The 23,128-nt window shown below is 39.2% G+C and overlaps 1 non-coding gene, 2 pseudogenes and 1 gene segment (V, D, J or C); 3 read left to right on the top strand and 1 right to left on the bottom strand.

Annotated features, from left to right (window-relative positions):
- The first annotated feature begins 2,049 nt into the window (after window positions 1-2,049).
- LOC101684438 lies at window positions 2,050-3,570 on the top strand. The segment is given in 2 exon segments: window positions 2,050-2,167; window positions 2,289-3,570. Coding segments are annotated over 2 exon segments (381 nt in total).
- A 1,411-nt stretch (window positions 3,571-4,981) lies between these two features.
- Window positions 4,982-5,089, bottom strand: LOC123388379. The gene has a single exon (XR_006602935.1). It is a non-coding gene; the product is annotated as a U6 spliceosomal RNA (small nuclear RNA).
- Window positions 5,090-5,540: 451 nt separating this feature from the next.
- On the top strand, window positions 5,541-6,269 carry LOC101684143 (annotated as a pseudogene).
- Window positions 6,270-18,769: 12,500 nt separating this feature from the next.
- Window positions 18,770-19,306, top strand: LOC101683864 (annotated as a pseudogene).
- The last annotated feature ends 3,822 nt before the right edge of the window (window positions 19,307-23,128 follow it).

A 23,128-nucleotide genomic window follows, 5' to 3' on the forward strand; every position in this document is an offset into this window, starting at 1 on the left:
CAAAGAGCCTGGTGGTGAGAATTCTTTTCTAATTGTCTTTGATGGAACTGTCTTTCATGCACATACATGTTTTTTTCCTAGGATATTATGTGTACAGTTGTCGTGAACTGTCTGCTTCTGCTATTTCTCCAGAGAACCTCGGTCTAAGATCTCTAATATGAGTAACTTTTTCAATTCTTGTCAGTGAAGAATATAGGATGTCATTTTATTTGATAAACATGTAACCAAGGGTCCATTTCCTCTACTTTATCTGCTGAATTAGTAATAAATTGTACATATAAGGTTATTTCACAATTCTCAATGACAGTTTTTTTTCTGGGATTTTGTTCAGGGCACCAAAGGCTTAGGTCATGTAATGGTGATGAAATTAATGTCCACAGAGCAGCCTGTACCTGTGAGGAAAGGAAGAATGTCAAGGCTTTACTTATCTAGTTCAATAGTTTGGGAAGGCTGGAATGGGTATGGTTTGTGATATCTGAGTTATGTGGGCTACAGTGACCAGTTCAAAGTGAGACAGCCTAGGACTTTGTAAGGGAAGACACAGGGCCACAAAAGCTAAGGCTGTACCAGACCACAGTAGTTCAAGGGTAACTGCTACAGCAACTCATTTCAGTTTAACACTGCATTTGTTGTTTCCATTTTTCCACAGGATCTGGGTGTGATAGGAGAAGAGAAGTTTCTATGTGAGTCCTATCTTTACCTAACTTTCCCAGAGAAATTTGCTCTGCCCTCTAGAGAGTATTTGAAATGGTATATGCATTAAATACAAAATCCAATTGATATTTGACACTTAAAAAAACTTATTTATTTATTTGACAGAGAGAGAGAGAGAGAGAGAGAGAGAGTCAGCACATACAGGGGAGTGTCAGCCAGAGGGATTAGGAGAAGGAGGCTTCTCACTGAGCAGGATGCAGGACTCAATCCCAGGACCTTGCGATCAGGACCTGAGGTGAAGGCAGATGCTCAACGGACTGAGCTACCCAGGCACGCCAGATATTTGAGTCTTGTGATTGCTGTGGCTTTTGGGAAATGGTTCAGAATTTCAGAATGGTTCAATTCACGTAGAAAATAAAACACTATTACCCATCCACACTCGTAGCTCATGCAGGGAATGCAACTGTGTTAGATCCCTTTGGAGACTCTCAAATGTTTCCTTAGGACAGTATTTCAAAGTTTATCTCACCTTTACAGATTTTTTGAGATTTCATTGACTCCCAGAAAGGAATGGAAAGCCCAATTGACTGCCATCATAAAAAAGTCTCCCCACTAGTATTTGGTTTAATGTTGCATCCATTATATTCCCAGTGTGAAGTGTTGTCTCTGCTGGATTGTAGCAAATGTTCGTTGGTATCATTTGACTGCACTAGGCAGCTGTCCTGGCTTTGCTACATCTTGTTCTCATAGATCATCAAATCAATCATTCATAGTGATTCTTTACAAAATTTAGTGCCAAATTTTCTGCAATCAAGATAGAACTGATTGAACTTTTCCCTGGTTTTGTTTTTATGTTTTTAAAGAAGTGCTTACATAAGGATCATCTTGGAATTCATATTTATGATGACCTGCTCAAGCATTTTTTCTTAGCTTCTACTAGTGTCTTTTTAAATCTGAGAATTTGTTTTGATGATAATTTAAAAAAAAGTCGTGAATACATGAAATAATTAATGTATTTGCTGTTCCTTTCTAGTAGAATGCAGAAGATACATGAAAGGGTTAAGAAAAGTTAGAAACTTAAGAAACCTCATTGTCTTTATAGTATTTGGAAGAAATGACCTACCTTAAAAACATACTCACTAACATCAAGCACATGATTTTTTGTAATTTGAAATATCCAAGAGATACTCATTAGTTCAGCTACTTAATTTGATGATGCTTCTCAATGGACTGGATTTTGTAAAGAAGTCTGGAGTAGTAGTTGCATGACCAGTCTGGTCTTGTTTTTCAGTGTTGAAGGATTCTGGCCAGCAAGCCCCCATTTCAGCCCCTGTCCACTAGGGGGTGCAGCTTCCTACCACAATCACATTTCCTGTGTGAAATGGGGCTTCCACTGATCATTTCTCTGTCACTACAAACTTTTTTCATGGTAAGAGTAGAGAACATTATTTAGGTGACACTCCAGAGATGAAGTGCTCTCCGGGCTATGTGACTTTGGTACTCTTAATGCTTGGTAAGTAAATTCCTTCTTAAAATTTGTATTCTTTCTTCTTTTGTATCAGTAAAAATTTGAACTATAATTTATCCAAGAGCTTCATGCCCAAGGTGACACAGGTCTCTTTTCTTTTCCTCAGGACAAACCCGTGGGGACTCAGTGACTCAGACGGAAGGCCAAGTGACCCTCTCAGAAAATGCTTTCCTGACTATGAATTGTACTTATTCAGCTTCACGGTATCCTGCCCTTTTCTGGTATGTCCAGTATCCAGGAGAAGGTCTAGAGCTCCTCCTGAAAGCCTTGAAGGACAAGGAGAAAGGAAGCAACAAAGGATTTGAAGCCACCTACGATGGCAAATCCAACACCTTCCACTTGGAGAAACGCTCAGTGCAAACTTCAGATTCAGCTGTGTACTACTGTGCCATGAATGACACAGTGACGGGGACTGCAGAGGGAGCTCAGCAGAAACTCTGAGCAGAACAGGGCCCTGGAAGCTGAGTGTCTTTGCCTGATGCACTCTGGTTCCAGTACAATCTGTTGTTTGTCCTTCAGTGTCTGGTTGATACAAAATCATACAAACGACTGGAACATAGGAGCCGGAACACATTCCCCAGCCCCAGGTGTTCCTTAGTGAGATTGAAAACAGTTTGATCCCAAGAGTTCCTCAGCCAGAGTGTAAGTAATTTCAAGGTAGATTCACATAACAATGAAGTGGTCTTGTGGTCATCCTTGCAGTGAATGTCCAGCCCCACAAGTTGTTCATGGCACCCTGGTAGGTGTTTCTGTGTCTATGACACTTTTAGAGACACATGGTGTGCCTGAGAGGGTGATGATGCCTAATGTCTTCCTGACAGAGTATGGCAGTGGAGGTGATGGAGACCATTAGCCCAAACCAGGTTTTAGTAGAGAAGAAGGGAAGGAAAGAAAGGAGGAGGAACACATGTACCTGACCAAGGAAAAGAGAGGCCAGGGACATCTGCCCTGCTTTTTTTTCTAGTAAATCAGGTGATAAACTCAGGATGATACTGGACTTGAAGGCTTGGGTGAAGAAACAGAATGGAGGAAGTGGCTTATGTCCCGGGCAATTAAATAGATCAGTTGACTTTCTGATAGTAAGAACTCAGGGGAAATAGCTTTCAGTGCCCAGGAAATATGGTGAGAAAAAATGCTCTTGCACTGCGGTTTCCTAACGATATAGATAGAGAGGTGACACTGGGAGGGAAATCCTATTGATTTCTCTAACTCCTGTTTTGCAACCTCTCAGAGAGAGCCTCAAATCATGGAGTTGGGAAAATGTATGGGAGAAAGTGAAGACATACAAAAAATAATAGAAAAAGCAATGTCTATTTTGCAGTGCAAGACTTTGTCAGTATTATTTCAAACTTCTTTAATTACTATCTCCTTATTTGCAGAGTTTATGAATGAGCTATGATCAGAATATTAATATATTCCCTTACATATTTGTTAAATATTCTTGGTTAGTTAATTTTTGTTTCATTGGTTTAAAATGAATATTTTGTATTTAAACCTGTGTAAATGTAAATGCATGTGAATATGTACTTTAAAGTATTCAAAGGCTATATAATAAGAGTTTTATTAGACTTCTGAGAAACACAGTAGACTAGGGGTGCATGGCTGACTCTGGTTTGAGCTGGAATTCTGGTTCTCCAGGTTGTAAGTTCGAGTCCATTTTGGGTAGAGATTACTTAAAATTGAAATTTTAAAAAAATAAAAAATAATGGTCGATTAATAATACATGTTTACCTCTTGATTTCTCTAATACTCTTTTTTTGAATCAACTATTTATTTATTTGAGGCAGAGAGTGCGTGAGCACAAGCAAAGGGAGAAGAAGGGGGAGGGAGAAGCACACTTTCTACTGAGCAGTGAGTCCAACAGGGAATTGGATCCTAGGACACTGAGATCATGATCTGAACTGAACTTAGAAGCTTAACTGAAAGCGCCAACCAAGCCCCTCTAATACTCTTTTAGAACTTTAGCAAAGCTATCCTTTAGGGCAGAAAGCTGAAAACAGAAAGCAAAATAGGAAAGAACCTATCAGCAGACAGTGCCATCAATAATTTAGAAAATGAGTTGTATATGGATAGGGGTGAACTTGCATGAGAGACTAAATAAGGAGAAACCCAGGCCTGGTGTAGAAGAACCTCAGTGTGTGCTGTGCCCTCCAGAAAGTGTTGGGGAAAAGGAGCACCACGTATTTTCAGATAATTGAGGAATACAGCATTGCCCATGTGGGTACACACGTGTGTGTACCACTGGTGAGCACATGTGTATGTGTGTGTTGTGGGTATTGGGGCAGAAGGAACAATACAAGTAGATGGAGTGGTCACCTTGGGTCTCAGAACTGAGCATATGATGTTTGGAAGCTTACTGTGGTTCAGCTGAGGTAAGGGAAAAACATAAATTCAAAGGACTGATAACTTACGACCAAAATTTGGTGTCTATTCTGGACTTTCTGAACAGAGCTGAGCTGAGCTGTGGAGAAAAAACAATGAGAAGGAGACCTTGGTGAGTGGATCTATTGTCTGAGGGCTACAGCTGAACCCTTCAGCAGAGAATGATCAGATTTTTCTGCTTTGGGCTCCAACATAGGCATCTGAACAGACATAGGTAGTGAGGAGGAACACAGGCATAACAATAGATACATTGAAAGAGCTACAGTGATTGGTCTAAACTCTTTGCCTTCTTATCATAGTGTGATTTATTTATACCTTAAGTAAATCACAGAGTGTGAACATACATGACTCTTACACCCTTTTTTCATAATTCTTACACTTTATGTTGTTTACACAATTAATTATAAGCAGTTTATTAAAATTATGGAATGCTTCAGGAATTTGCATGTCATTCTTGCACAAGGGTCATGCTGATTTTTCTTTGTTTCATTCTAATTTTAGTGTATGTGCCGCCAAAGCGAGCCCTACCTGTCATATTTTCAGTAAGTGCCATCCACCCACTTTTATCACAGATGCAATGAATAAACATATCACAGTTCACTAAACCATCGATCCACAATCCTCATTTCAATATAAATTTTACTTATGTTTATTTTCAGTTGCAATGTTTTTAGTTAAAGTTGCTTAATGCCTGCTGGGTACTGAATGCAACTGATGAATTGTTGAACACTACATCTGAAACTAGTGATGTACTATGTGTTGGCTAACTGACTTTAAATAAGAAGTTGCCTAATGCAAATGGATGTGGGGTAGTGAGACTCTCAGCTAGAACGTAGAGAATTATGACAGGACCCACACAACTTGCTATACCAGGAAACCCCTGTTTCCTGATCTGGGGCCACAGCAGCACATAACCAGCAATCCTTCCCTCACCCAGTCAGGTTCTTCTCACAGTGCTGAGCCCTGAACTTGAAGAGGAAGAAGACATTTTCCTTCTAGTGGGAGAAGTGGGAGAACTCAAACATGTTGCTCTCCAACCTTTTCCAGGTGGTCATGGCTTCTGTGTGGCTAGGTAAGGATGGTCCCTGTGGGAATGTGTCTCCTCTCTGACTTAAAATCCAGAGATGTAGGCAGGATCTTGTGCGTACCTTGGGAAGGAGGGATGACAGTGTGTAAAACAGAAGTTCTTTGTGCCACATCACGTATTCCAGAAGTCTCTGATTCTGTGTTATTTTCCTTCAGGATCCAGTATTGCCCAGAAGATCACTCAAGCCCAACCAGCAATGTTAGTGCAGGAGAAGGGGACTGTCATTCTGGAATGCACATATAAGACCAATGAACCACGTTATAGTCTTTTGTGGTACAAGCAGCCCAGCAGTGGGGGCAACGATTCTCCTTATTCGTCAGGATTCTTAACCAGCAAAATGCCACTAAAGGTCGCTACTCACTGAATTTTTAGAAGACAGGAAATTTCATCCAACTTGTCATCTCAGCTTCACAGCTGGAGGACTCTGCAGTGTACTTCTGTGCACTGAGAGAGGCCACTGTGAGAGTCGTGATGGGGGAGGTATACCCAAACCACAGTGCTCATGTTGATGTATCTCCCTACAGTAGGGCCCCAGGGGGGCAATTGTCATCCCAGACAGGAAGTGGCACAGGTGCAGGCTTAGAAGGAGAAACTCATTCTAAGAAAATACCACTCTAGATAAGAGTTATCATGCATAAAACAGTTTCTAATCCCTGAAAATTTGTGCTGAAATTATTTATTGAAGACTAGAGTAACCACAATAAATAATTTGTCATTTTGCAGTAAGATTTAGCCAAAGAATTGGCTAAGAAACGTTTGGCTCAAAGTCAGCAATACTTTGTGTTAGTTGTTGGAGTTTTCACATCAGTTTGTTCAGTAAATATTTATTGAGCTTATATTATTGCTCAAAATATTATTGAGCATATATTATGTTACAGACATTGTTAGAGTAAGATAGACCATGAAATGTCTCTTGGATATATATATATATCTACGTGTGTATGTATACACATCATGCATATGTGTATATCTATACACATACATAAAAATGTGTATAGATATGCACATCATGCTATTTTATACCATTTAGTGACAGTTTAATTAGGTTTGTTTGCTGTGAGTCAATTGTACTCCCATTTAGTTTCCAAGGAGTCTGCTCTATAGTGTAGTTTTCTTCATTTTGTCTTATTAACACCACTAGGATGCTTGTGCTCAGTTTTCATACAGGAGGTCTACCTGCTTTCCACCAGTCTTATCCACAAATGCTCATAATTAGGGGCTCTAGGGGGACACTGTGAAGGAACAGAGTGTGAATTTGCCCCTTTGTCAGCTCCTGCCCTTCACTTCATCCTTTCTTCAAAGGCATTTTTTGTTATTTCACCTTCCTTGTTCCAGCGCTTATAGCATCTCCCTCCCCCTTCTGTTTAATTTAAGTAGGTGAGGCCACTTTGGAAAACATTGTGGATGTTCCTCAAGAAATTAAAAATAGAGCTCCTTACGACCCAGCAGTTGCACTACTAGGCATTTGCCCCAAAAGATACAGAGGGCCACAGGCACCCCAATGTTCATAGCAGCAATGTCCACAAAGAGAAGACTGTGGAGGGAGCCAAGATGACCTTCAACAGACAAATGGACAAAGAAGATGCGGTCCTTAAATACTCAATGAATTATTACTAAGCCATCAGAAAGGATGAAAACCTACCATTTGCATTGACATGGATGGAACTGGAGGAGATTATGGTAAATGAAATAAGTCAGATGGAAAAAGTCAATCAATTATCATTTGGTTTGACTTATTTGTGGAACATAAGGAATAGCATGGAGCACATTAGAGGAAGAAAGGGAAAAATGAAGGGGATGGGGAATCAGTGAGGAAGATGAACCATGAGAGACTATGGACTCTTGAAAACAACTGAGGGTTTCAGAGGGGATGAATTGGGGGTTGGGTGAGCCCAGTGATGGGTATTAAGGAGAGCACATATTACATGGAGCGCTGGGTGTTATATGCACACAATGGATCATGGAACACTAAATCAAAAACTAATGATGTACTGTATGGTGACTAACATAATGTAAGAAAAAGCTATTAAAAATCATCTATATTTAAAAACAAAAAAAGCACATTTTCTTGCCAACAGGTGAATCAGTTTGCACATTTACCAGCCCTCCTTTTTGATCAATGTTCCACATTCCAAAATCTTCATTCCCTCCATTTTCTTCCTTCCAGTTCTAACTCCGATGACCTAAGGCATTAAAATTGAATGGTAATAGATGGTTGATAATTGGTCTTGCATCAAACACCCTCTTATATTTGTTTGGAAGGCATATTTGCAGAGTAGAAATCTTAAGTATCTCCTCAAGTTTCTTTAATCATAGAATCTGACCATTTTCACATTCGTTTTTACCACTTGAGATATAGTTCAGGGTTATGAAATACACTTACATTGTTATTCAATCAGCAGCACCTTTCATTTCTAGAATCTTGTCATCTTAAAAAACTGAATATTTGTACTCATTAAACAATAACTCTCCTTTATTCCATTCCTCCACTCCTTCAGAACTACTATTCTGCATTCTCCTTCCTTGAGCTGAAGATCTTTAGCTCTCATAGAAGAAGAATTATGTAGTATTGGTCATTTCTCAAAATTTCATTTGATGTACTGCCCCCATGATGCATCCACTTGCATCATGTGTCAGAATTTCTTTACTTTTTAAGGTTGAGCAATATTTCTGTGTATATAATGTACCATTTTATTTAACCATGTTTTCTATGTGTTGATGGACTTTTGGGTTGCTTCCAATTTTTGGTAGAAACTGGAATTCAAAAAATCTCAATATTTATGGAAATATCCAAACTTTTTCCATTTTTGAGTACATATCAGAAGTGGAATGCTGGGTAATAAGGTAATTCTATTTTAAAGATTTGACACATTTATATTGGTTATTTGGAAAAAACTATACTCTAGACTGCATTATCACAAAAAAAGTTTCAAGGAACAGAAAAACAGAGTGATCACTAGTGATGAATGGAGCTCTACTATATTGGTGACTCACAAAATCCTAGAGGAGTTTGTCACTCTAGCTACAGTGTGTTGCTTCTTTCAGGTATGAATAATTGGTCCAGATGGAATGGTGAAGCCACTACCCACTGGTCAGCTCCTGGATAGCAGTCTGAGTATCCATTATTTCTTTCCTCATTTGGTAAAAATCCAAACTTGCAATTATTGAATTGTTTTTAGTAGTTCCATTTGCATAAATAAAGAACCTGTAAAAGACTCTCTTAAAATATTTCAAAGGCTTAGGAAGAAGTCTTTTGCTACCCGCTATATTTCTCTGAAATTTGACAATCTATACTGTCAAAAGGAAGTAACAGGCTTTTGCTATCCCAGCTCTGTGTTGTAATCTATTAGCTTTGCCATGAACTTTCTTGATACTTTTGAGCTTTGTTTCATTTTTGTATACTTATTATTGTAAATTTATCATTAGCAGTAAATTTATTATTAGTAGTATTATTAGTATTTTGTTGTGACAATTTATCAATAATATACCCAAAGAGATCAAGTAGCAGATAAGCAATTTAGGAGGATAATCTTTTTTTTTTTTTTAGAGATTTTATTTATTTACTTGAGAGAGAGAGTGAGAGAGAGAGCATAAGAGCAAAGAATGTCAGAGGGAAAAGCAGAATCCCCATGGACCTGGGAACCTGATGCAGGATTCGATCCTGGGACTCCAGGATCATGACCTGAGCCGAAGGCAGTAGATTGACCAATTGAGCCACCCAGGTGCCCCAGGAGGATAATCTTAATAGGTACAGAAAAGGCAATTGACAAATTCAGATCCATTCCTGATTAAAACTCCCAGCAAATTACACAAAATTGAAGAGAATTTCCTCACTTTAAAAAAGGGTTTAACAAAAAATCTTCATCAGATGTCACACTTGATGGTGAAAGCTTAATCTCTTTTTCCTTAGTTTCAGAAGTAAGGCAAATGTTTTGGCTCGGCCACTTGTATTTAATATTGAAGTAGAGGTTCAAGCCAATGTAATAAGGCAAGTAGAAGAAACAAAAGCCATACAGTCTGGAAGGGAAGAAGTGAACTTCTCTTTATTACCAGAAAGCACATTTGAGCAGAAAATGCAAGGGAATCTACAAAACAGAATGAAAGAAACTACTAGAACAAATTGGTTTAAGAAAGTCAAATGTACATCTTCCGTGTGATCCATCCATTCTACTCCCAGCGATAGGCCAGGGGAAATGAAAGGATAGGTCTATAAAAAAAAATCTTGTATGCAAATGTTCATAGCAGTTTTGTTTGTAAGAATCTGCTGGGAGTACTCCATACGGCCAGCAACAGGTGGATAGACCAACAGTTTTATAGGCGCACGAGATACTACACAGCAACAGAAGGAAACAAACTCTTGATAGTTATGACTATGGAAGAATTTTTAAATAATTATATTGTGAAGTACCAGATAAAAGAGTACATATAATTCCATAATTCAAAATTATAAATTATTCAGACTAAAGCATGACAGAAGTGTTCCCTGGAATGGAAGTGGGGTTGGTGAGGATTGAGGGAGAGGTTGCAAAGAGACATGAGGAAACTTTTGGGATGATGCATATGTTCATTATCTCGAATATCTTGAGTGCTTCACAAATACAAATGCCAAATTATATAGAATTGTCTAATTGGTGCAGTTTATTTTAATGTAAAATATGCATTAATAAAAGCCATTACGTATCCACATTTACTATGCAGTATTTTCCCTCAATGACGAGCGAGTCCTCTGTGTGACACAGAGTGCAAAATATTTCTCTTGTAGGTTTTCATTGGCCTGAAGTTTTTTCTAAAGTTATGGATAGGGATGCCTGGGTGGCTCAGTCCATTAAGCGTCTGCTTTTGGCTCATGTCATGATCCCAGGGTCCAGGGACTGAGTCCTGCATGAGGCTCCTTGCTCAGTGGGGAGTCTGCTTCTCCCTCTGCCTCCTGCTCCCCCTGCTTGTGCCCTTTCTCTCTCTCTCTGACAAATAAAAAAAGTAAACTGTTTAAAAAACTAAAGTTACAGATGATGGCTTTCTGCATCCATGTACTATATTGTTTATTTTCCTTTTTAAAAAAAGATTTTATTTATTTATTTATTTTAGAGAGAATGATAGAGTGATAGAGACTGGAGAGAGACATAGAGAGAGAAAGCAGACTCTGAATGAATGCAGAGGACCATGCAGGACTCTGATCCTGAGATCATGAGCCTAGTCATAACCAAGAGCTTGAAGCTCTACCAGCTGAGCCATCCTGTTGTCCCATGTTTATTTTCAACCATTATCATTTTAACCTCCTTGGGATTTCCCCTGCATATATGAATACAATTTTGCAGGGGTTTGTCCCAAATTCCTTTCTAGTATACTTCCATGGCAGGACTGACAATGTGATTTGAAAAGTGACGGGGAAGCGAAGGGACACATGAACCCAAACAGTATCAGGCCAGAATTTCTTACTTCCCTATGCATTTGGGAAAGTGTTTCCATGTTGGTTCTGGACTCATGAACCTCCCTGATCTGAATCTCTGGAGACTGGCCTCCAGGATATAGCTTGGGCTAAGCTTCCATCTATGTGTTTAGAGATAGATGTTTACAGGACTTTACAGGAGATGTGTCTCTTTCTAGAACTTTTTCCTGATAACCCTGATGTCTTACCTTGTGGGAAAATTATTTGATTAATGTTTGGCAACAAAATGTGACAGATGGATGGTAATAGAAAGCATCCTTGAGGTTAAACCTGCTAAGAGTATAGCACTAATATTTTTGGCTTAATTCATATACACTAGTCACCTGATGTTAGAGTCAACAAAATATTGAAAACTTAATTTCAGATGATTCTATATGGATTTAATGACTCCATGTATGATGTTTCTTCTGCCCATATTTGCTATTTTTCACTTTTTAATTATTCTGAAAATCAGTTATATTTGACTATTAAAATGGTGACTAAGAAATAGTGTGACTTCTTTTGAAAGCTTTTATTTAAAAATAGTATTTCTAGGGGCACCTCGGTGGCTTAGTGTGTTAAAGCCTCTACCTTTGGCTCGGGTCCTGATCCCAGGGTCCTGGGATTGAACCCCACATCAGGAATCTCTGCTCAGCAGGGAGCCTGCTTCCCCTCTCTCTCTGCCTGCCTCTCTGTGATCTCTGTCAATAAATAAAATCTTTTAAAAAATAGTATTTCTAGCAATTGCTAATAGTTTAAAAAAAGTAAATACAGTATTTCAATTAAAGGTCATTTATTCATTATTTTTGTTTGATTTAGAAAACATTGAAAGAATACTAAAAAAATGACAGTCACAGTTCTTTTTTTTTATTTTTTATTTTTTATTTTTTATAAACATGTATTTTTATCCCCAGTGGTACAGGTCTGTGAATCAGCACTCACCAAAGCACATACCATCCCCAATATCCATAACCCCACCACCCCTTCTCCTAACCTCCCTCCCTCCAGCAACCCTCAGTTTGTTTTGTAAGATTAAGAGTCACTTATGGTTTGTCTCACTCCCAATCCAATCTTGTTTCATTGATTCTTCTCCTACCCACTTAAGCCCCCATGTTGCATCACCACTTCCTCATATCAGGGAGATCATATGATAGTTGTCTTTCTCCGCTTGATTTATTTCGCTAAGCATGATACGCTCTAGTTCCATCCATGTTGTCGCAAATGGCAAGATTTCCTTTCTTTTGATGGCTGCATAGTATTCCATTGTGTATATATACCACATCTTCTTGATCCATTCATCTGTTGATGGACATCTAGGTTCTTTCCATAGTTTGGCTATTGTGAACATTGCTGCTATAAACATTCGGGTGCACGTGCCACTTTGGATCGCTACGTTTATATCTTTAGGTAAATACCCAGTAGTGCAATTGCTGGATCATAGGGCAGTTCTATTTTCAACATTTTGAGGAACCTCCATGCTGTTTTCCAGAGTGGCTGCACCAGCTTGCATTCCCACCAACAGTGTAGGAGGGTTCCTCTTTCTCCGCATCCTCGCCAGCATCTGTCATTTCCTGACTTGTTGATTTTAACCATTCTGACAGGTATGAGATGACATCTCATTGTGGTTTTGATTTGTATTTCCCTGATGCCAAGTGATATGGAGCACTTTTTCATGTGTCTGTTGGCCATCTGGATGCCTTCTTTGCAGAGATGTCTGTTCATGTCCTCTGCCCATTTCTTGATTGGATTATTTGTTCTTTGGGTGTTGAGTTTGCTAAGTTCTTTATAGATTCTGGACACTAGTCCTTTATCTGATATGTCGTTTGCAAATATCTTCTCCCATTCTGTCAGTTGTCTTTTGATTTTGTTCACTGTTTCCTTTGCTGTGTAAAAGCTTTTGATCTTGATGAAATCCCAATAGTTCATTTTTGCCCTTGCTTCCCTTGCCTTTGGCGATGTTCCTAGGAAGATGTTGCTGAGGCTGAGGTCAAAGAGGTTGCTGCCTGTGTTCTCCTCAAGGATGTTGATGGATTCCTGTCTCACATTGAGGTCCTTCATCCATTTTGAGTCTATTTTTGTGTGTGGTGTAAGGAAATGGTCCAATTTCATTTTTCTGCATGTGGCTGTCCAATTTTCCCAGCACCATTTATTGAAGAGGCTGTCTTTTTTCCATTGGATATTCTTTCCTGCTTTGTCGAAGATTAGTTGACCATAGAGCTGAGGGTCTATTTCTGGGCTCTCTATTCTGTTCCATTGATCTATGTGTCTGTTTTTGTGCCAGTCCCATGCTGTCTTGATGATGACAGCTTTGTAATAGAGCTTGAAGTCCGGAATTGTGATGCCACCAACTTTGGCTTTCTTTTTCAATATCCCTTTGGCTATTCGAGGTCTTTTCTGGTTCCATATAAATTTTAGAATTATTTGTTCCATTTCTTTGAAAGAGATGGATGGTACTTTGATAGGAATTGCATTAAATGTGTAGATTGCTTTAGGTAGCATAGACATTTTCACAATATTTATTCTTCCAATCCAGGAGCATGGAACATTTTTCCATTTCTTTGTGTCTTCCTCAATTTCTTTCATGAGTACTTTATAGTTTTTTCTGAGTATAGATTCTGTGCCTCTTTGGTTAGGTTTATTCCTAGGTATCTTATGGTTTGGGGTGCAATTGTAAATGGGATGGACTCCTTAATTTCTCTTTTTCCTCTGTCTTGTTGTTGGTGTAGAGAAATGCAACTGATTTCTGTGCATTGAATTTATATCCTGACACTTTACTGAATTCCTGTACAAGTTCTAGCAGTTTTGGAGTGGAGTCTTTTGGGTTTTCCACATGTAATATCATATCATCTGCGAAGAGTGATAATTTGACTTCTTCTTTGCCGATTTGGATGCCTTTAATTTCCTGTTGTTGTCTGATTGCTGAGGCTAGGACTTCTAGTACTATGTTGAATAGCAATGGTGATAATGGACATCCCTGCCCTGTTCCTGACCTTAGCGGAAAAGCTTTCAGTTTTTCTCCATTGAGAATGATATTTGTGGTGGGTTTTTCATAGATGGCTTTGATGATATTGAGGTATGTGCCCTCTATCCCTACACTTTGAAGAGTTTTGATCAGGAAGGGATGCTGTACTTTGTCAAATGCTTTTGCAGCATCTATTGAGAGTATCACGTGGTTCTTGTTCTTTCTTTTATTGATGTGTTGTATCACATTGACTGATTTGCTGATGTTGAACCAAACTTGCAGCCCTGGAATAAATCCCACTTGGTTGTGGTGAATAATCCTTTTAATGTACTGTTGAATCCTATTGGCTAGTATTTTGGTGAGAATTTTCGCATCTGTGTTCATCAAGGATATTGGTCTATAACTCTCTTTTTTGATGGGATCCTTGTCTGGTTTCGGGATCAAGGTGATGCTGGCCTCATAAAATGAGTTTGGAAGTTTTCCTTCCATTTCTATTTTTTGGAACAGTTTCAGGAGAATAGGAATTAGTTCTTCTTTAAATGTTTGGTAGAATTCCCCTGGGAAGCCGTCTGGCCCTGGGCTTTTGTTTGTTTGGAGATTTTTAATGACTGTTTCAATCTGTTCAGGCTTTCTACCTCTTCCTGGTTCAGTTGTGGTAGTTTATATGTTTTTAGGAATGCATCCATTTCTTCCAGATTGTCAAATTTGTTGGCATAGAGTTGCTCATAGTATGTTCTTATAATTGTCTGTATTTCTTTGGTTTTAGTTGTGATCTCTCCTCTTTCATTCATGATTTTATTTATTTGGGTCCTTTCTCTTTTCTTTTTGATAAGTCTGGCCAGGGGTTTATCAATTTTATTAATTCTTTCAAAGAACCAGCTCCTAGTTTTGTTGATTTGCTCTATTGTCTTTTTGGTTTCTATTTCATTGATTTCTGCTCTGATCTTTATGATTTCTCTTCTCCTGCTGGGCTTAGGGTTTCTTTCTTGTTCTTTCTCCAGCTCCTTTAGGTGTAGGGTTAGGTTGTGTACCTGAGACCTTTCTTGTTTCTTGAGAAAGGCTTGTACCACTATATATTTTCCTCTCAGGACTGCCTTTGTTGTGTCCCACAGATTTTGAACCGTTGTATTTTCATTATCATTTGTTTCCATGATTTTTTTCAATTCTTCTTTAATTTCCCGGTTGACCCATTCATTCTTTAGAAGGATGCTGTTTAGTCTCCATGTATTTGGCTTCTTTCCAAACTTCCTCTTGTGGTTGAGTTCTAGCTTCAGAGCATTGTGGTCTGAAAATATGCAGGGAATGATCCCAATCTTTTGATACCGGTTGAGTCCTGATTTAGGACCGAGGATGTGATCTATTCTGGAGAATGTTCCATGTGCACTATTCTGTTGCTTTGGGATGAAATGTTCTGAATATATCTGTGATGTCCATCTGGTCCAGTGTGTCGTTTAAGGCCTTTATTTCCTTGCTGATCTTTTGCTTGGATGATCTGTCCATTTCAGTGAGGGGAGTGTTAAAGTCCCCTACTATTATTGTATTATTGTTGATGTGTTTCTTTGATTTTGTTATTAATTGGTTTATATAGTTGGCTGCTCCCATGTTGGGGGCATAGTTAATTAAAATTGTTAGATCTTCTTGTTGGACAGACCCTTTGAGTATGATATAGTGTCCTTCCTCATCTCTTATTATAGTCTTTGGCTTAAAATCTAATTGATCTGATATAAGGATTGCCACTCCTGCTTTCTTCTGATGTCCATTAGCATGGTAAATTCTTTTCCACCCCCTCACTTTAAATCTGGAGGTATCTTCGGGCTTAAAATGAGTTTCTTGGAGGCAACATATAGATGGGTTTTGTTTTTTTATCCATTCTGATATCCTGTGTCTTTTGACAGGGGCATTTAGCCCATTAACATTCAGGGTAAATATTGAGAGATATGAATTTAGTGCCATTGTATTGCCTGTAAGGTGACTGTTACTGTATATGGTCTCTGTTCCTTTCTGATCTACCACTTGTAGGCTCTCTCTTTGCTTAGAGGACCCCTTTCAATATTTACTGTAGAGCTGGTTTAGTGTTTGCAAATTCTTTCAGTTTTTGTTTGTTCTCAAAGCTTTTAATCTCTCCTTCTATTTTCAATGATAGCCTAGCTGGATATAGTATTCTTGGCTGCATGTTTTTCTCGTTTAGTGCTCTGAAAATATCATGCCAGCTCTTTCTGGCATGCCAGGTCTCTGTGATAAGTCAGCTGCCATTCTAATATTTTTACAATTGTAAATTTTATTTTCCCGGGCTGCTTTCAGGGTTTTCTCTTTGTTGCTGAGACTTGTAAATTTTTCTATTAGGTAACGGGGTGTGAGCCTATTTTTATTGATTTTGAGGGGCGTTCTCTGAACCTCCTGAATTTTGATGCTCGTTCCCTTTGCCATATTGGGGAAATTCTCCCCAATAATTCTCTCCAGTATACCTTCTGCTCCCCTCTCTCTTTCTTCTTCTTCTGGAATCCCAATTATTCTAATGTTGTTTCATCTTATGGTGTCACTTATCTCTCGAATTCTCCCTTCGTGGTCCTGTACCTGTTTGTCCCTCTTTTGCTCAGCTTCTTTATTCTCTATCATTTGGTCTTCTATATCACTAATTCTTTCTTCTGCCTCATTTATCCTAGCAGTGAGAGCTTCCATTTTTTATTGCACCTCATTAATAGCTTCTGTGATTTCAGCTTGGTTAGATTTTAGTTCTTTTATTTCTCCAGAAAGGGCTTTTATATCTCCCGAAAGGGTTTCTCTAATATCTTCCATGCCTTTTTTGAGCCTGGCTAGAACGTTGAGAATTGTTATTCTGAACTCTAGATCTGACATATTACCAATGTCTGTATTGATTAGGTCCCTAGCCTTTGGTACTGCCTCTTGTTCTTTTTTTTCGGTGAATTTTTCTGCCTTGTCATTTTGTCCAGATAAGAGTATATGAAGGAGCAAGTAAAATACTAAAAGGGTGGCAACAACCCCAGGACAATATGCTTTAACCAAATCAGAAGAGATCCCAAATCATGAGGGGGGAGAAAGGGGATAAAAAGAGGTTCAAAAAGAAAGCAATAAAAAAAAAGAAAGAAAGAAAAGAATAAAAGAATTTAAAAAAAGAAAACGAATATAGAAAAATATAAAAAGGAAAAAATATATATATATATACATTAGATAAACTAGTTAAAAAATGTTAAAAAAGAAAAGGGTAAAAGTTAAAAAAATTTTAGCAGAAGAAGAGAAAAAAAATGAAAAAGAAAAAAATTAAATTAACTGCAAGTCTAAAAAAATCACAGGGAAAAAAAAAAAAGAAAATCACAGAGAGGAATCCATGAATTCCGTGCTTTGCTTTCTCCTCCTCTGGAATTCTGCTGCTCTCTATGGTATTGAAACCGCACTCCTTGGTAGGTGAACTTGGTCCTGTCTGGATTTCTTGTTGATCTTCTGGGGGAGGGGCCTGGTGTAGTGATTCTCAAGTGTCTTTGCCTCAGGCGGAATTGCACCGCCCTTACCAGGGGCCGGGCTGAGTAATCTGCTCGGGTTTGCTTTCAGGAGCTTTTGTTCCCTGAGCGCTTTCCGTAGAGTTCCAGAGGATGGGAATACAAATGGCGGCCTCCTGGTCTCTGGCACGGAGGAGCCGAGAGCCCGGGGCCCCACTCCTCAGGGCGCCCTCAGAGAACAGCGCCCAGTAACTCCTGTCTGCCTGATCTCCCGCCGCGCTCTGAGCTCACCGAGCCTGCAACCGGTTCAAGGTAACCCCGAGCTGTGAGCTCACTGTCGGCTCTGTCTCTGTAGCCAGCTTTCCCGTTCCAATACCCACAAGCTCTGCGACACTCAGACACCCCCGATCCTTCTGTGAACCTGCGAGACCTGAGGCCACGCTGACCCCGCGTGGGCCTCGCCCTGGTTTAGCCTCTGGAGCAATGTTCTTCAGGGAACAGACTTTCAAAAGTCCTGATTTTGTGCTCCATTGCTCTGCCGCTTGCCGGGATCCGGCCCCTCCCCCCGGGGTCTATCTTCCCGTCGCTTTGGATACACTTCTCCACTGGTCCTACCTTTCAGAAAGTGGTTGTTTTTCTGTTTCCATAATTGCTGTTCTTCTTCTCTTCGATCTGCCGATGGATTTGCAGGTGTTTGCAATCTCTAGATAAGCTATCCAGCCGATCTCCTGCTAGCTGACGTAGTCTCAGCCTGCTACTTCTCCGCCATCCTCGACAGTCACAGTTCTAAATATTGGGGTAAAGTGTCCAAAACACAGAATCAGTCACCAATGACTTGACTTACTCTTACTTATTCCATATTCAACTCAATCCCATTTCTGGCAGTCATTGGTTTTGGGGCTGGTCCACATGGATACATGAGAATTTGAAGTACTGTAGTAAGATGCTTTAAGAAGTTTGTTACCCTCCCAGGCACAGAAATGCCCCAGGATGCTGTGTTAAATAATTCCATATTAGGCAGTGTCTTAAGAACAAAACAGACCTAATAAGTCAGGATTGCTGTTGTTCAGACTTCCAAGGGCCACCTGAAGCCTGACATGTGCCTCATGACGTCAGGGTTGAAACAGATGGCTGACTTGGGGAGGATTCTGACCAACATGCACGCATTTTAGTCCCTGTTCACCAAGGGGGACAGCTTCCTACCACAATCACATTTCCTGTGTGAAATGTGGGCTTCCATTGATCATTTCTCTGTCACTCCAACCTTCTCCATGTTCAGAATGAAGAGCATTATTTAGGTGACACTCCAGAGATGAAGTGTTCTCCAGGCTTTGTGACTGTGGTACTCTTAATGCTTGGTAAATACAATGCTTCTTAGTATTTGAATTCTTTCTTCCATAGTGTCAGTTAAACTTTTAACTATTATTTATCCATGAGTTTTATGCAAAGGTGATACAGATCTCCTTTCTCTTTCTTCAGGACAAATCCGTGGAGACTCAGTGACTCAGATGGAAGGCCAAGTGACCCTCTTAGAAGAGGCTTCTCTGCTGTGGACTGCACTTATTCAGCATTAGGGTCCCTTACTCTTTTCTGGTATGTCCAGTATCCTGGTGAAGGTCTACAGCTCCTCGTGAAAGCCTTGAGGGGCAAGGAGAAAGGAAGCAACAAAGGATTTGAAGCCACCTATGACAGCGAATCGAAATCCTTCCACTTGGAGAAAGGCTCAGTGCAAGCCACAGATTCAGCTGTGTACTACTGTGCGGTGACTGACACAGTGACGGAGACTGTAGGGGGAGCTGAGCACAAACTCTGAGCAGAACAGGAGCCTGGATGCTAAGCATCTCTGCCTGATCCATTCTGGTTCTAGCACAGTCTGTGGTTGTTAGTCCCACAGTGTCTGGTTGATACAAAATCATACAGACAACTAGAGCTTAGGAACCAGAAGTAACATTCCCCAAATCCAGATGTTCCTTAGTGACACTGAAAGTAGTTTGATGCCAAGAGTTCCTCAGTCAGGGTGTAACTAATTTAAGGTAAAACCACGTAATCATGAAGTGGTCTTGTGCTCATCCCTGGAGTGAACGTCCAGCCCCACAAGTTGTTCATTGCACCCTGGTGGGAGTTCCTGTGTCTTATGATAGTTTTAGAGAGACACAGTGTGACCAAGAAGGTGGTGATGTCCAGTGTCTTCCTGACAGAGTATTGCAGGAGAGGTGATGGGAAAGCATCAGCCCCAAACCTATATAATGGGTGCATGTTGGCCAGAATCTTCCCCAAGTCACCCATGTGCTTCATTCCTGACTTCATGAGGCACATGTCAGTCTTCAGGTGGCCCTTGGAAATCTGAAGAACAGCAATCCTCACCTCTTAGGTCTGTCGTTATGATCACGGGGTCAGGGACGTCAGTCGGAGGGGCACGGAAGGAGGGAGAGAGAATCTCAAGCAGATTCCTCAAAAAGCGTGGAGCCTACATGGAACTTGATCTCATGAACTGATCATGACCTGAGCAGAAACCAAGAGTCAATCATTTAATCAACTTATTGAATCACCCAGGCACCCTATGGTCTTTAATTTAATAATTAAATTATTAAATTTAATAATCCCCTTATCAGTAGATTTTATGAATGAGCTATGATCAGAATATTAATATAATTCTCTTATATATTAGTCATATATTCTTGGTTTCAATTAATTTTTTATGTAATTGGTTCAAAATATAAACTTTTCTTCATACCTCTATAAATATAAAAGCATGTGAAAATGTACTTTAAACAATTCAAGAGGGTATACAATAGAAATTTTTCTCAGACTTTTAGATAAACATTGTAGTCTAGGGGTGCCTGACTGGCTCTGTGGGTAGAGCTCAGACTCTGGATCTCAGAGTCATAAATTTGAGACCCATGTTGTGTGTTGAGAGTACTTAAAATCTCTTAAAAAAAAAAAAAACCATTGTAGATTAATAATACCTGTTATCTCTTGATTTCTCTAAAACTGTTTTAAAAAGATAGTGAAGATACTCCAAAGGGTAGAAAGCCACAAAAACAAAGAGAAACAAGAAAGAAGCTATTAACAATCAGTAACATCAACCACTTCTAGAAAATAGGCTCTTTATGGAGAGGGGCACACTTGCAGGAAAGGCTAGATAAGAGGACATCTGGGCCTACTGGGAAAGCACCTCAGTGTGTGCTGTGCCCTCTGGACAGTGTCAGGGGAAAGAAGCGCCACAGGATTTGGGGCAATTGAGGAAGATGATGTTGCCCACGTTGGTACATGGGTGGGTGGGTGCATGTGTTTGCATATATTGAAGTTATTGAGGTGGAGAGAAGTAAAATATGTGGACCCAATGAGGCAATTTTCCAAGTCACAGAACAGCTATGCATCCACGACCCTATAAGAAACAATGATCATCTTCTAAACCCAGCAGAAAATGGGATTTTGGTCTTTGAGGAATTGAGAAGAGGACATAAAACATTTTACCCAAATATTGTGCATTACAAAGCTTTTTGATTTTTGCTCACCAGCTCAACCTTTCTTTACTTAAAGATGTTCTTCTGCTTCTGCCCCTAATCCCTGGCAACCACTGGTCTTTTTATTGTCTGCATAGTTTTCCTCTTCCAGAATGTCCTGTCTTGGGTGTCAAACAGATTGCAGCCTTTACAGATTAGCTTCTTTCACTTTGAAGTATGCATGTAGGGCCCCCTGGGTAGCTTAGTGCATTAACCATCTGCCTTAGGCTCAGCTCATAATCCCAGAGTCCTGAGATCAAGTCGGGGTGGGGGGGGAGGTCTCTGCTCATCAGGGAGCCTGCTTCTCACTTCCCTCTGCCTGCTTGCTGCTCCCCCTGCTTGTGCTTGCTCTCTCTGTCAAATAAACAAATAAAATCTTAAAAAAAAAAAGAGGAAAATACACACGTACATTTCCTCTATGTCTTTCCATGGCATGATAGCTCACTTCTTTTCAGCACTGAATAAGATTCCCTTGTGTGGCTGTACCATAGTTTACTTACCATTTTTTCTACTGAAGGATGTCTTGGTTGCTTTCATGTTTTGGCAATTATGAATAAAGGTGCTATAAACATTTGTGTGTTGATTTCAATTCTTTTTGGTAAATACTGAGAAGTAGGATGACTGAATCGTATGGTAGTTCTATTTTATACTTTTTGAAGAACTTCTATACTGTTTTCCATGGTTACAGCATTGTGCATTGCCTCCAACAGTGAACAAGTGTCCCAATCTCTTCACATCCTTGACCACACCTGGATTTTGTGTTTTTGAAAATAATATTAATTTTTTTTGAACTTTAAAGTATGCATTGCACCAGGGAATTTATTGTAAATGTAGAGACAAATACATTGAGATAGTCATCATTAAAGAGGAAATAGAAAATCACACATTTAAAGTATTTGCTTTTTTTTCCCACCTTCAATTTGTAGCTAGTACCAACATTTTATTTTATTTTATTTTAAAACTATTCAAATTCAATTAGTTAACTATAATGTATTATTAGTTTCAGAGGTACAGGTCAGTGATTCATCAGTCTTATATAACACCCAGTGCTCATTACATCATGTGGTTTCTTTAATGCCCGTCACCCAGTTACCCCATCTCTCCACCCCAACCCCCTCCAGCAACCCTCAGTTTGTTTTCTATGATTATGAGTCTCTTATGGTTTGTGTCCCTCTCTGACTTCATCTTGTTTTATTTTTTCCTCTCTTCCCTGATGATTCTCTGCCTTGTTTCTTAAATTCCTCATATCAGTGAGATCATAAGATAATTGTCTTTCTCTGACTGACTTATTTCATTAGCATAATACTCTCTAGTTCCAAAATATGTTGCTGCAAATGGCAAGATTTCAAATTTTTTGATGGTTGTGTAATATTCCATTGCGTATATAGAACAAGAGTTTTAAGTTTTGATTCAATTCAGTAATTTCTTTTTTTCTATGTTTTGATTGCTGATATATTTGAACTTATTTCTAATGTTTTGGTTTTGCTCCATATGCTTTCACTTCTTTCTTCTCTTTCCTTTTTGTTGCACTGATAGAATTTTCTTTTTTTTTTTTTCTCCTGATTTGGGAAAAGTAAAGTACCTTTCTGTTTCATTGACAATATCCTCAAACTGTAAGTATGTGTACATGTACAAGTGTGTACATTTTTTCTATGTTTAATTTTATTCTGTTATATTATAATATTCCTTGTATATACCATGGCTTCTCCTTAGGTGTGCTTTTTCTCCTGCTGATGTGCTATATTTAGAAAACCTCAGTGGCTGATTGAAGCAAACTATACACTATCTCTATATCAGGACAGAATTTCAGAAAGAGTTTATTGAATGAGCTGATAAACTCAGTTTTAATGCACATTAAGAAAAACATAGAAAATGAAAATCTTCCAACACAATAATTAGAACATGAATTCTCTTCATTCTTCTTCAAGCCCCTTGTCCCTGACTTTCTTCCACTTGGAGTAATTTTCACCTGCCAGACTCAGGACTTATTCTTCATTTCCTCCTAGTCTCTGTTCCTAGAAAAACATGTGCTTAGGTGAGGAATGCTTATAAGGTTTATTGTAGTGTAGTATTTTCTAGGTTAAATAAGTCATATTAGCCTTTAATCAACAGAGGAAAAGATGTATAGA

This window comes from Mustela putorius, unplaced genomic scaffold (assembly GCF_011764305.1).
Source record: "Mustela putorius furo isolate JIRA1106 unplaced genomic scaffold, ASM1176430v1.1 tig00003898_pilon_pilon_pilon, whole genome shotgun sequence".
In the NCBI taxonomy this organism is placed as follows: domain Eukaryota; kingdom Metazoa; phylum Chordata; class Mammalia; order Carnivora; family Mustelidae; genus Mustela; species Mustela putorius.